Raw genomic sequence first — 13818 nt, 5'->3', positions numbered from 1 at the left:
CTCTATGTCCCCCCGATTGCCTCATAGACAGTAAAAGATTGCCTGCGAGCTTCTCCTCCTCTCTATACGGTAATGTCTCTTTTGCGCGACAGAAAGCCGCGTGGTTATGACGCAATCGTTAGCCTATTTTTACAAAAACGGCTTCTACGGGGCCACTACGTAAGATACAAAGTAATGGAGCCTTTTATACATTGTCGTGTTTCTTTAAAAATAAATAATGGACAAATTAAGTCTTGGGACGCTTCAGATGTAAAGTTATCCGTTATCAAAGTGACGCCAAAATGAATGCGAGTCAATGGAATGCTAACAGCAGGTGAGGTTCTGCTACAATGGCGGCCCCCGCAAGGCTTTAGTTTCCGGCTGATGGATTACCCCCACACTCCGGACTTGTGGACTTCCTCAGAGTCCACACTTTGGTGACGTCATGTAGTGCAGACCTATAGGGCCCTTGGTACGAGGCATACTGTGTATGCCACCTGGGAATTAGACAATATATGCTTATTTAAGTTATGTATTGTACATAATAATACATAATGTTCCATTTGAACTAAGATTACAATTTTAACACATAATGAAAATGTGCATGAGTTTCAGATGAATTTTTAAATATTCGTATATGACTCAGTATAAAGCCCTGACATTCTGTTCTATTTATTTAATGAATCATAATGCAATCGTATTATTCAGCGCACTATTATTAGCCTATGTTTGAGACATCAACCACTGGTCGATGACCATAATGTTTGTAGCTAATAACTGGTAAAATGTACACCTGAGTCATAAAAACCGTAATGATACTTACACTTAAATATTTTCTTCTCAGTCTTGTTAACAATTGTCCGTGAGCGAAATCTCCTCCCATCCGTTGTCTGATTGGCCTTTAGCAAGGATTCCTGGAAAGTTTAAGTGTGTGGAGCCTGCATCCATGGGGGCTTCGCGGAAGACCGCTTCAAGGGTACAAAGGGGGCGCTGCTGAGCACACTTCAGAGCGTTAAAATGACGAATGGGACGGTCTACGGACTACATGCCTACACGCCCAATTTAAGTCCACCAGACCGAAAGTCCACATGAAGTGCGCCATTTGGGACAGGGCCATAGAAGATTGCTCACGCAAATGTAAATTAACATGATCATCAAACATTAAACAGCATGTAAATCAAAACTGCTTAATGTTAGCAAATGAAATGTCGAACCCATGAAGAGAAAACGACTGTGAAGCTTTGGGGGTGTTGGACTCGATCTACTCCATCTGTGTTTTGATCATTGTTCTGAATCTGATCCAGGCGTTGGCCTAGTCTTTAAAATTATTTTTGATTTTCGAAACTTTTTTGTTTAAAATGTTGCCTTTCTTTGTGTAACTTACCGACATTCCAGTGTTGATAAAAAAAAGGATACATGAAGCTAATCAAATGTTTTTAAAATTAGTTAAAGTACAGTTAAAGGTATTTTTCAAGTATATAAAATAATAATATCTACATTTGAACATTGTAATAGCCTATACTGCAAGTGCAAAAATAATATATAAATAGTAAACTATAAGTATAATGTTATGGTCACTTAAAGAAAACTTACAAGTATACTTGCAGTATAAACTACTAAACTATTAGTTTACTGAGAGTACACTTCAGTGTGTGCTTTCATAAACTAAAAAAAATACTACTTGTATAAAAATAGTAAACTACTAGTATACTTATGTTTATTTGTAGTACAGATGCATTACAAAATGAGAACCCTAGTTGTGTACTTAAATTGTACTACTGTTACACTTATAGTACACTGAAACGTATAATTTTATATACTAATTACATAATATTAGTATACATGGTATTAGTATACTTACTACATAAAGTATACTTAAAAATATACTTGAACATTACTTAAGTATACTTCATAAAATTAACTTGAAGCATACTTCTTTTTCGTAATGGAAAGCATCAAGCAGCAGCATTAAACTCGCAATTAAAACAAGGTTGCGTCCAGGAAAGGCGTTAGCTTCGATATAGCCGAAGCAAGTCGATCACAGGGATGCAGGAAGTATAGCAGGGCAACGCAGCGTCTCAGGGAACTAGGGTTACAGTCGTAACCTGAGACGTTCCCTTTTGAGGGAACTCACGCTGCATCACGCTGGGAACGATAATACCCAAATGCCGTTCTTACAATTGCCTGTATGAGAAACTGTTGGCAAATAAGTCATATGCACCATGAGACTCTGAGACAGTGCACAGGTCTAAGCTATAAAACCTCACAAATGTGAGCAGGGAAAACCAGCCCACTGCATCACACACCTCTTGTAGGGAAACACCTGAAATTAAGGCTTTGGAGGCCGCCATACTCCTAGTAAAATGAGCTCTGACCACCAAAGTTGACAGCTGGCCAGAGAAATCATAAGCAAGAGAAAAAGCCTCGACTATCCACTTGCTGATCCTCTGCAAGGAAGACCTTTCTTATGTGATCAAAACAGAGAAAACAGCTGATCTGATTTTCTCCACGGGGTAGCTCTGTGGACATAAGTGCTCCTGGTCCGGAGTCGTAAAAGGAGGAGGACAAAAAGCTTGCAACACAATAGGCCTCGGTATTGGTCGGCACATTAAGGACATAGCCCTGTTTAGGCTATAGAAATACCTTGACCATGTCTGGAGCAAATTCAAGGCAGGTGGGAGAAACAGAAAGGGCCTGAAGGTCTCAGGGGACTCTCTTAAGGGACGAAATAGCTAAAATGAAAATGGTCTTGAAGGTCGGAAACTTTTCTGAAACCGGTTCGAGGGGCTCAAAGGGACCCAGGTCCCAAGCCAGAACCCATGTTCGAGTTGCAGGCCTTAGCCTTAGAGTACCACGAAGGAAACGGATAATCAAGGGGTCTGTACCCAACGATGCATTACCCACAGGGGCATGGTAAGCCGCTATGGCTGCCACGTAAACCTTTGGGGTGGATGAAGATAACCCTGATGAAAAGTGATCTTGTAAGAACACAAGCACTGTACCAACTCGGCTGTTAACCAGATCCCACTGTCGCTGATGACTCCAAGAAATGAAAACTTTCCACTTCAGGGCATAAAGTTTCCTTGTAGCTGGAGCTCTGGAGTGTAAAAGCACCCTGGTCTCTACAACCTCAGTTGAGAGACCAGCATCTATGAGTTGGCCCCCTAAGAGGCCAAACCCACAGGCTCCAAATCACTGGGAGGGGGTGAAGGATTGTGCCCCCCGCCTGAGACAGAAGGTCTCTACTGACCGAAATCTCCAAGGGAGAGCTGTTGAGGAGATATATAAGGTCCGCAAACCAAATCCGGCTCAGCTAGTGTGGTGCTACCAGCAGTAGGCTTATTCCATACCGGCGGACTCTCTACAGAACTCCTGGGAGCAGAGCAACAGGGGGAAATGCATACAGACGTGGCCGAGGCTATGCCTAGGGGGGCTGGATGTGTGAAGGAAAACCGAAGTGGACAGTGCGTCATGTGCTGAGACGCGAACAGATCCACTTCTGCTTGGCTGTAAAATTTGCATATATACTCCACCACCTCGGGGTGGAGTCTCCAATCCCCTGGCCTTAGCCACTGCCTCGACAGGATGTCTGCTCCTATATTCTGGCACCCTGGGATATACACTGCCCTCAGGGAGAGTATCTTCCCTAAGGACCACAAGAGGATCTGGTGTGCCAGTTTGCATAGTGGACGATCGAATCCTTTCCTGGACCATAGACCCCCCTGATGATTTATGTAAGAGACCACCGATGTGTTGTCTGACCGAACAAGCACATGATGGCCCCTCAGGTCTGGTCACACACTGAAGACCGCCATCGTTTCCAGGCATGTGTGCCATGAAAGATGATGATTCGCCAGAGACTCTGAGCTGAGCAGCCTTCCATTACCGCTCCCCAGCCAGTGAGGGAAGCATCTGTGAGAGCGCAACTCAATGGCAAAGAGCTTCTAACACTGGACTCTGGGTAGGGCTGGGCTGGGCGATATGGCCAAAACAAATATCATGATAATTGTTTTATATCAGTCGATATCGATAATTATCACGATAAATGTCAAATTTTTATTTCTTTAAAGTTTAAAGGCAGTTTTTTGCTCCTAAGTGAAAGTTGTAGAAGTTGTGGTTTTAAACTACTCATTTTCCTTAAGAAAATAAATATCTTAATAGAAAAATTAATTTCATAGTTTCTGCAGTTTCGAGTCTTGAAACAGGTTTGTGTTGCCTGACTTTGATGGCACGTATCTTCAGCACAGTTTGCACTGCAGGCTGCAATATTAATACATGTTTTGTCTCGAAACGCATATTTGACAGTGAGTTGACAGTAGTATTAGCTTGAGTTAGGATGCAGATTTACTATATTAAATTTATGTTCATTAACAAAAACAGTAACATCTGTTAAAAAAATTAACAACCTCAATTTTATTTGGAAAAATGTAATATTCTGACTTTGAGTTTTATTAAAATTAACCATTGGTCATCCATTATCATGCATTTAGATCATGATAACCACAGATAAAACCAGGCATAGCTTATAGCACCTCTGTCACAGTGTTGGTTTGTGTTTCCCCAGGTGTCCACTAGAGGTCTCTTTCCCTTACTGTCACCATTCATTCTGGAACTGCATTTCCCACAATCCTTTGTCTGTTCTCATCACTCATCATTGCACGCAGCTGTTTCTTATTACATTGTTTAGTTCTGTGTATAAATACCCTGTCTTTGTCAGTCCATGTCACGGAGTCGTTGTGTTAGATGTCCTCACACTTTATGGTTGGTTTCTTGTCTGTTCATGTTTTGTTTCTTGTTTTTGGACTGCCTGATTATTTGGATTTGACCCCTGCCTGGAAGACTACGATTTGGATTACCCTCAAATAAACTACTGCTATTGGATTTTCTGCCTCCTGTGTGTGTGACGTGACAGAACGACTCCGTCACAACTTAAATCCAGCGGTATGTTTTTAAACTTCTCTTCCCCAGCCACTGAGCGGGAGAGGAGAGATTATTTTGAGGGAACCCGCCTAGTCATTTTTCGTGGGACCCGGGGAGGTCGCAGAGGAGGAGGTGGTAGAGAGGAAGTTCAGCACCACTCTCCACCCTGGCCATCCTTCGACCCTGGGGACAGCACAGAGCCAACATCTCACCGTCGCGGATGGAAAAGGGGGAAGAAATGCACGTCTACCAATTCAGAGACTGTTCACGTTCCATCTGCCCAGTCAGAGATTGTTCACGTCACGTCTGCCCAGTCAGAGAATGGTCACGTCCCGTCTGCCCAGTCAGAGACTGGTCACGTCCCGTCTGCCCAGTCAGAGACTGTTCACGTTCCGTCTGCCCAGTCAGAGACTGTTCACGTTCCATCTGCCAAGTCAGAGACTGTTCACGTTCCGTCTGCCTTCCTGGACCTGGACTATCTGGAGCGTCTGGCTCGGATCCTGGACATGCCTGTGTCTGCTGTTCCAGAGCCGGAACCAGTGTCTGCTGTTCCAGAGCAGGAACCAGTGTCTCCTGTTCCAGGGCCGGAATCAGTGTCTGCTGTTCCAGAGCCGGAGGCAGAGCCAGTGCCCGTTCCAGAGCCGGAGGCAGAACCAGTGCCCGTTCCAGAGCCGGAGGCAGAACCAGTGCCCGTTCCAGAGCCGGAGGCAGAACCAGTGCCCGTTCCAGAGCCGGAGGCAGAACCAGTGCCCGTTCCAGAGCCGGAGGCAGAACCAGTGCCCGTTCCAGAGCCGGAGGCAGAACCAGTGCCCGTTCCAGAGCCGGAGGCAGAACCAGTGCCCGTTCCAGAGCCGGAGGCAGAACCAGTGCCCGTTCCAGAGCCGGAGGCAGAACCAGTGCCCGTTCCAGAGCCGGAGGCAGAGACTTTGCCGGATCCAGAGCCGGAGGCAGAGCCAGTACCCGTTCCAGAACCGGAGGCAGAGCCAGTGCCGTCTGCCTTATTGGATCTGGACTATCTGGAGCGTCTGGCTCGGATTCTGGACATGCCCGTATCTGCTGTTCCTGAGCCGGAGCCAGTGCCTGCTGTTCCTGAGCCGGAGCCAGTGCCCGCTGTTCCTGAGCCGGAGCCAGTGCCCGCTGTTCCTGAGCCGGAGCCAGTGCCCGCTGTTCCTGAGCCGGAGCCAGTGCCCGCTGTTCCTGAGCCGGAGCCAGTGCCCGCTGTTCCTGAGCCGGAGCCAGTGCCCGCTGTTCCTGAGCCGGAGCCAGTGCCCGCTGTTCCTGAGCCGGAGCCAGTGCCCGCTGTTCCTGAGCCGGAGCCAGTGCCTGCTGTTCCTGAGCCGGAGCCAGTGCCTGCTGTTCCTGAGCCGGAGCCAGTGCCTGCTGTTCCTGAGCCGGAGCCAGTGCCTGCTGTTCCTGAGCCGGAGCCAGTGCCTGCTGTTCCTGAGCCGGAGCCAGTGCCTGCTGTTCCTGAGCCGGAGCCAGTGCCTGCTGTTCCTGAGCCGGAGCCAGTGTCTGCTCCGGAGCCAATGTTTGTTTCTGTGTTTGTGTCTGTCCTTGTGGTTGTTACTGTCCTTGTGTCTGTTCCTGAGCCTGTGTCTGTTCCTGAGCCGGTGTCTGTTCCTGAGCCGGTGTCTGTTCCTGAGCCGGTGTCTGTTCCTGAGCCGGTGTCTGTTCCTGAGCCGGTGTCTGTTCCTGAGCCGGTGTCTGTTCCTGAGCCGGTGTCTGTTCCTGAGCCGGTGTCTGTTCCTGAGCCGGTGTCTGTTCCTGAGCCGTGGCCGCCCGAGGGGTCTTCACCGCCCTGGCCGCCCGAGGGGTCTTCACCGCCCTGGCCGCCCGAAGGGTCTTCACCGCCCTGGCCGCCCGAAGGGTCTTCACCGCCCTGGCCGCCCGAAGGGTCTTCACCGCCCTGGCCGCCCGAAGGGTCTGCACCTCCCTGGCCGCCCGAGGGGTCTTCACCGCCCTGGCCGCCCGAAGGGTCTTCACCGCCCTGGCCGCCCGAAGGGTCTTCACCGCCCTGGCCGCCCGAAGGGTCTTCACCGCCCTGGCCGCCCGAAGGGTCTGCACCTCCCTGGCCGCCCGAGGGGTCTTCACCGCCCTGGCCGCCCGAGGGGTCTTCACCGCCCTGGCCGCCCGAGGGGTCTTCACCGCCCTGGCCGCCCGAGGGGTCTTCACCGCCCTGGCCGCCCGAAGGGTCTTCACCGCCCTGGCCACCCGATGGGTCGCCTGCTTCGCCCTGGCCGCCCTATGGACTGTCTGCTTCGCCCTGGCCGCCCTATGGACTGTCTGCTTCGCCCCGGCCGCCCTATGGACTGTCTGCTTCGCCCCGGCCGCCCGATGGACTGTCTGCTTCGCCCTGGCCGCCGCCTAAACCATCACCCCCTGTCTGTTTCCTTTCATGGACCTGGCCCCCATCCCTCCCCCTGATCCTCCACCGTTCCACCACCCTCCTGGACTCTTGTTTTGTTTGTTTTTTGTGGGTCTTGGAGCGTCTGGTAGCCGCTCCGTAGAGGCGGGGTTATGTCACAGTGTTGGTTTGTGTTTCCCCAGGTGTCCACTAGAGGTCTCTTTCCCTTACTGTCACCATTCATTCTGGAACTGCATTTCCCACAATCCTTTGTCTGTTCTCATCACTCATCATTGCACGCAGCTGTTTCTTATTACATTGTTTAGTTCTGTGTATAAATACCCTGTCTTTGTCAGTCCATGTCACGGAGTCGTTGTGTTAGATGTCCTCACACTTTATGGTTGGTTTCTTGTCTGTTCATGTTTTGTTTCTTGTTTTTGGACTGCCTGATTATTTGGATTTGACCCCTGCCTGGAAGACTACGATTTGGATTACCCTCAAATAAACTACTGCTATTGGATTTTCTGCCTCCTGTGTGTGTGACGTGACAACCTCACTATCATGGCAAAATTTAATTTTATGGTTTCTATGGTATTTGTATGTAAAACAGTAGCTTAAATTCATTATTAAATACTGTAATTATATTCCATTAGTCCTTTAATACATTGTCTACATTAATAATATAATACAATTCAATATGTATATCCCACATTTCAGTTAATATTACTAGGCTAACGTTACAGTAAATCAGTAAATCCATGATAAATGATGGGAATTTATAGACGGAAAAGCCTTCTGTCTGTATCGTTGCGCACAGTGTTTCACTTGTTGGTCAGTGCTGTTTCATCTGCCCTTAAACTGGTTTAAATCACTGAGACATTTGTGTTCTTCGCTGAATTCAAACGCTTCTCACTGGATCTCGTGACCGAGACCGTTCAGGGTAAACGCATCTGCTCTAGTGAGTTTGCGCTGTGCTGCCGTTTGGACTTTGAGCCGAGCGGATAAATGGTGTGGTGTGGCGTGCGGTTCAAATGAGTTTTGTTCCACTTTTGGCGCATAAACATTATCGAACATTTATCGAACTCCTGATATCGTTTTGTCGAGAAAAAATTATATCACGATAATTATCGTTATCGTTTTATCGCCCAGCCCTAACTCTGGGACAGGAACCAATATTTCCTCCATATAACCAAGGCGTGGAGACACCGCCGTGTGATCTTGATCATAAGAAGTGGGTTTCCCCTCAGGAAGTACCCTCTGGTCCTGAGCCACCACTGCAAAGGTCTCATCATGTACAGCAGGCCAAAAGAGTATCACACTCGACGCCGGTGCGCCGATTCAAATCCCCCAGCAGATCAGCCTGATAGGCCTGTAAAACTGGTATAGAATGAAGGCATGCTCCGGCCTGACCTGCTGCTGTATATTCTTTACCCACTAAATTAGATAGTTTTGAGTGACTTGGTGGGCAGCACTGGGGCCTTCAGGGACGATGCTGAACCAGGGGACAGATAACTAGCTAGTGTCTGTTCAGCCCTCGGCATCGCCCCATAGCCATATTCTTTCAGCCCCCTTATTTCAGAATATACATGGACTTGGGAGCTAAAAAGATGAATATGGCTTGTTCCACGATTTAGACAGCTTACTGTGTAGATCGGGATAAAATGGACGGCCCTGTGATGGAGGTGATACATCTGATGACAGGGAGTCATGTTTACTTTTAGGACAAGCGCCCCTTTTCTTGGCAGGCCACTCAATATTTAATTTAGCCACGGCACGAGTAATGACCTCCACCAGCTCCTCATATGCTGGGGAAAGAGGTGGCGAATCTTCCCCCTTATTGTCATCTTCAATAATCAATACATATAGTTCCTCAGAACTAGCGCACTGAAGCATTGGGCTCTCTTGCCGGGCAGAAGAAGCCGCTGGGCGGGCAGAAAGGGTGGAGCCCGTCTCTTACCCCACCGAGAGATCCATTTGCGATCCCCAAGAATGCCTTCTCTGTGCTGCCTCAGCAGCAGCGGGTCCGGATCCATGAGGATCGCGAGCCTGGCCACTTTCCTCGAAAAGTGACAGGCGAGAGCTGAGTGGAAGCCTCTAACAATGCTGACAGTCAGCCCCCTGGAAGGCTGACATAGCATGCTCCGCTCCCAAACACATGACACATAGAACATTTAACCAGTACCTTTAACCAGGTACTGGTTAAATAGCGCGGGCAGGGAGAAGCACACAACTTATAAATCTCTTTCGCCATAATATTGTTTTAAATGCTTGTGACAGACAACAATAAATAGACAGACTGTTTAGACATAGAGCACTTGCTAAGGCACAGAAGCTAAACTTATCCATTAAGTGATTGTTTAATTATACATTATATTGATTATTATAATTCTGAAAATGTGAAGGAAAAAAACATTTTAAAATGCTATCTAAAATGTGATTTTTATCTATTGCACACGGTTCCTCTAAAAACCAATTGACATAACAAAGAGGCAATCTGGAAACATTTTTGAGCATGACTCAAGAAAATCGTTTTTTAACATTTTCGTCAAAATGACTTTTATTACTGTATTAAACTCTGCATGAGGACTCTAATAGCAGTGATCAAAATGTCACAGCAGGAATATTAAAATTAACTTTGGCTTCTTGTGCATAAGGTGTGCACAAAGTGTTAAAAGGAAAAACTTTTTTACAAATAATTTTTCAGTGCTTCTATTTATTAAGTATATTTTTTTCAAAACAATTGATGCAATGACCTTCAAATTATCTTTGTTTTAGATACTGAACTAGTATATTGTTGTAAAACTCACGACTGAAAAGCATATAGCTTCTAAAAGTACAGCAAATCTATAACAAATATAAACTTACTAAATGTATAGTTTGAAAACAAATGTATGTTTCAAAGTCATCAGGTGTTTTTCAATTTTTAACAAGTTATAAACGTATAGCATAGATTTTAGACATTATGTTGTGCTGTTTTAAGTTAAATAAAGGACTATTTTTTATTTATAACTTCTTCATTTGTTTTTATCTGGTGCTCTTCCCATCGCCTCTGGAAAAAAAAACACAATACTACATTTCAATATATATTCTTCTGCATTTTATGAATAAAGCATATATAATAACTCTATATGTAATAGGTCTGCCAAGCATAAATGTGCGTGTGTCTTCAAATATACATTTTAATTTTATTTACAATATTTGTTATGGATTAAACAGATAGACCATAAAAAATTTTCCATCATGAATATGAGCAATGTATTGATTCAAACACAAATATATGCTTTGGTTCTTACCCTTCTCTTTAGTAGCATACAAAGTTAAGTTTCTCCATACAGTCTCTGTTCTCCCAACTTTTAGCTTTTAGGTTTCGAGATCCACAGTATTGGGCATTGGCAGGGCATACTGGCAGCTGAACCACATTTCCCAGAGATTCCCCACTCACCCAGAACCAGGAACCTGACAAGAAGCGCAAACCTGTCCACACACTGGGGGTTTGAGTGACTGCAGTGTTTTGGGCTTGAAAGAGATGTAAACTGGTTGGCAGACAGGCCAAGTCAGAGTGTTCAGTTCTGCAGTGTTCTAATGCTTCTTCCCAGGTCTTGTTTTCCGTTACCAGAATCAGTTCAGGCACCCACTTGTAACAGAAAAAAGGCTTTTTTTGATTACATGTATAGTCCATCAATTCACCAGCAAAACTCTTGGTACAAAAGTCAGTGTTTGGGTCATTTGGTTGACCACTTTTCCATCGCTTAAAAGTTTCTTTACTTCCATCACTCCACACCCATTCACCGTTAGCAGAAGGCTTGCTCAGACCAACCCAGCTCTCTGTTTTCAATTGATCTTTTCCATCGGTTTTGAACCTGGTAAGTTCCTCTTCGCTGTCTATGGTGGATAGATCGGCATAATTCTCTCGGCAAAACATTTGAGCATTGCTCCAAGACACAGCGTTATTAATAAAAATGTGTTTCCTGATCAATGTTAAAGTCAACTCACAATGAGCCAAGAGGAAAAGAGCAACCCAGAAAATCGTCATCTTTTCTGTGTAAAGGCAGTCAGTAAATGCAGTCGTAAGGCAGACTTGGTAAATATAAATGCTAATTTCCCAATTTGTTAGTCAGCAATGTATGCAAATATTAATTTAGTCAAATGTCACAAATGGGCTGAAATGACTAATCTCACACTGTGAGCTCAGAAATATTTTTATTATGATGTCAGGTGGCTTTATACAGCATATTAATTATTAAGTCACAGAATTTAAAACATTAGTTCTACCGAAATATAAACAAACAATGGTATACAGGAACAGGAGGGAGGGAGAGAGAGAGATAGAGAGAGAGAGAGAGAGAGAGAGAGAGAGAGAGAGAGTCTGATATATTTCAAATGTTTATTTCATTTAATTGTGATGATTAAAACTGACAACTAATGAAAATCCCAAATTCAGTATCTCCGAAAATTCGAATATTACTTAAGACCAATACAAAAAAAGGATTTTTAGAAATGTTGGCCAACTGAAAAGTTTGAACATGAAAAGTATGAGCATGTACAACACTCAATACTTAGTTGGGGCTCCTTTTGCCTGAATTACTGCAGCAATGCGGCGTGGCATGGAGTCGATCAGTCTGTGGCACTGCTCAGGTGTTATGAGAGCCCAGGTTGCTCTGATAGTGGCCTTCAGCTCTTCTGCATTGTTGGGTCTGGTGTATCGCATCTTCCTCTTCACAATACGCCATAGATTTTCTATAGGGTTAAGGTCAGGCGAGTTTTCTGGCCAATTAAGAACAGGGATACCATGGTCCTTAAACCAGGTACTGGTAGCTTTGGCACTGTGTGCAGGTGCCAAGCCCTGTTGGAAAATGAAATCTGCATCTCCATAAAGTTGGTCAGCAGCAGAAAGCATGAAGTGCTCTAAAATGTCCTGGTAGAGGGCTGCATTGACCTTGAACCTCAGAAAACACAGTGGACCAACACCAGCAGATGACATGGCACCCCAAACCATCACTGACTGTGGAAACTTCACACTGGACTTCAAGCAACATGGATTCTGTGCCTCTCCTCTCTTCCTCCAGACTCTGGGACCTTGATTTTCAAAGGAAATGCAAAATTTACTTTCATCAGAGAACATAACTTTGGACCACTCAGCAGCAGTCCAGTCCTTTTTGTCTTTAGCCCAGGCGAGATGCTTCTGACGCTGTGTCTTGTTCAAGAGTGGCTTGACACAAGGAATCTGACAGCTGAAACCCGTCTTGCATTCGTCTGTGCGTGGTGGTTCTTGAAGCACTGACTCCAGCTGCTGTCACGGTAGATGTATTCTCTACTTCCTTTTAGTCTTGTGTTTATGTTGTTGTGAGAATGCACGTGTGTAGTGGGCGTGAATGTATGTCATTACCTAATCCACTCCAGCTGATCATCATTATCATCACCAGCTGCAGTCCATTTCACCTCTCTATATATACTCATCCATCCCTGTTTCATCTTCCTTTGTCAGATCGTTGTTGTGGGATGTGCGTCTTGTTGGTTCCGGTTCTGTCTCCCTGCCTGGTGTTTCAGTTCATCGTCTTCATCGTGTTCGTCTACTGGATTGTTAGTCTCACCATCGTCACCGCTGCACTGTTTGTCTGCACCAGCTCTGACCGTCTGAGTCCCTGCGTCACCTGCTTACCATCTACTTGTACTGTCCGTTTCCTACATTAAACTTGTTGACTCGCTATTGCTTCCTGTCCTTAATACAAACGTGACAGAACGATCTGACCAGGCTATGGAAGCAGCGAGCGGAGCTTCATCGTCCTTGGAGGAATTTGTCCACCACAGTATATGAAGAAGGAATTCGCAGGAGAAGGACATCAGCGACACGGGAGAGGCAGTACAAGCTCTGGTGGCGCAGGTGTCCGAGCTCACCGAGCAGATCCAACGCCTACGTGTTCCCGCTGTGCCGCCCACACCAGCCCTTCCTCCCACACCACCTGAGAACCTCTCCCAGTCAGAACCACGCCTACCTGTTCCTGAGGCATATTCAGGTGAACCATCACTCTGCAGATCTTTCTTGACCCGTTGCTCGATGCATTTTGCACTCCAACCACGTACATTCAATACTGAACAAGCCAAGGTGGCTTTTGTCCTGACTTTGCTGACTGGGAGAGCGGCGCTTTGGGGAACGGCGGTGTGGGAGAATCAAGACTCATGCTGCAACTCGTTCCAATCTCTCTCCGTCGCCCTTAAGGAAGTTTTCGATCGTGCCGTCTCCGGGAGAGAAGCAGCTAGAGCGCTTGCGGAATTGAAGCAAGGTGAAGGATCCGTTTCTGATTACTCGATTGAGTTTCGTACCTTGGCGGCGGAGTGCAGATGGAACGAGGAGGCGCAGTGGGACATGTTCCTGCATGGGTTGGCTGTTGGGTTCAGTCCAGAGGGAAATCTACGCCCTGGATCTTCCTACCACCCTGACGGGACTGATCGACCTAGCATTACGGGTGGATGCTCGATTGTCAAGGGTCGAGCGTCGAGCCTCGAGCCGCGTCCACCCGCATACCAGGAGGAGGCGACAGTCCCCGATCCAGCGGCAGGGACGTGGTCAGCCCTGT

General features: G+C 46.4%; 1 protein-coding gene across 1 annotated transcript; it reads right to left on the bottom strand.

The window, feature by feature from the left end:
• Window positions 1–9939: 9939 nt before the first annotated feature.
• On the bottom strand, window positions 9940–11312 carry LOC143737304 (putative C-type lectin domain family 20 member A). The gene is made up of 2 exons (XM_077228555.1): window positions 10537–11312; window positions 9940–10292 (listed from the first exon to the last, which is right to left on the bottom strand). The coding sequence occupies exon 1, from the start codon at window positions 11274–11276 to the stop codon at window positions 10545–10547; it is 732 nt and encodes a 243-aa protein (XP_077084670.1). The 5' UTR covers window positions 11277–11312; the 3' UTR covers window positions 9940–10292; window positions 10537–10544.
• Window positions 11313–13818: the final 2506 nt, after the last annotated feature.

This window comes from Siphateles boraxobius, unplaced genomic scaffold (genome assembly GCF_051911475.1).
Source record: "Siphateles boraxobius isolate OS27281-9 unplaced genomic scaffold, OSU_SipBor_1 130, whole genome shotgun sequence".
NCBI lineage: Eukaryota > Metazoa > Chordata > Actinopteri > Cypriniformes > Leuciscidae > Siphateles > Siphateles boraxobius.
Note: the sequence above shows the minus strand (reverse complement) of the source record. Positions and strands in the feature narration are given on the sequence as shown.

What these genes read in the sequence shown, in the direction of transcription:
- LOC143737304 (XM_077228555.1), bottom strand. Translation starts at nt 11,276, where the DNA reads ATGACGATTTTCTGGGTTGCTCTTTTCCTCTTGGCTCATTGTGAGTTG.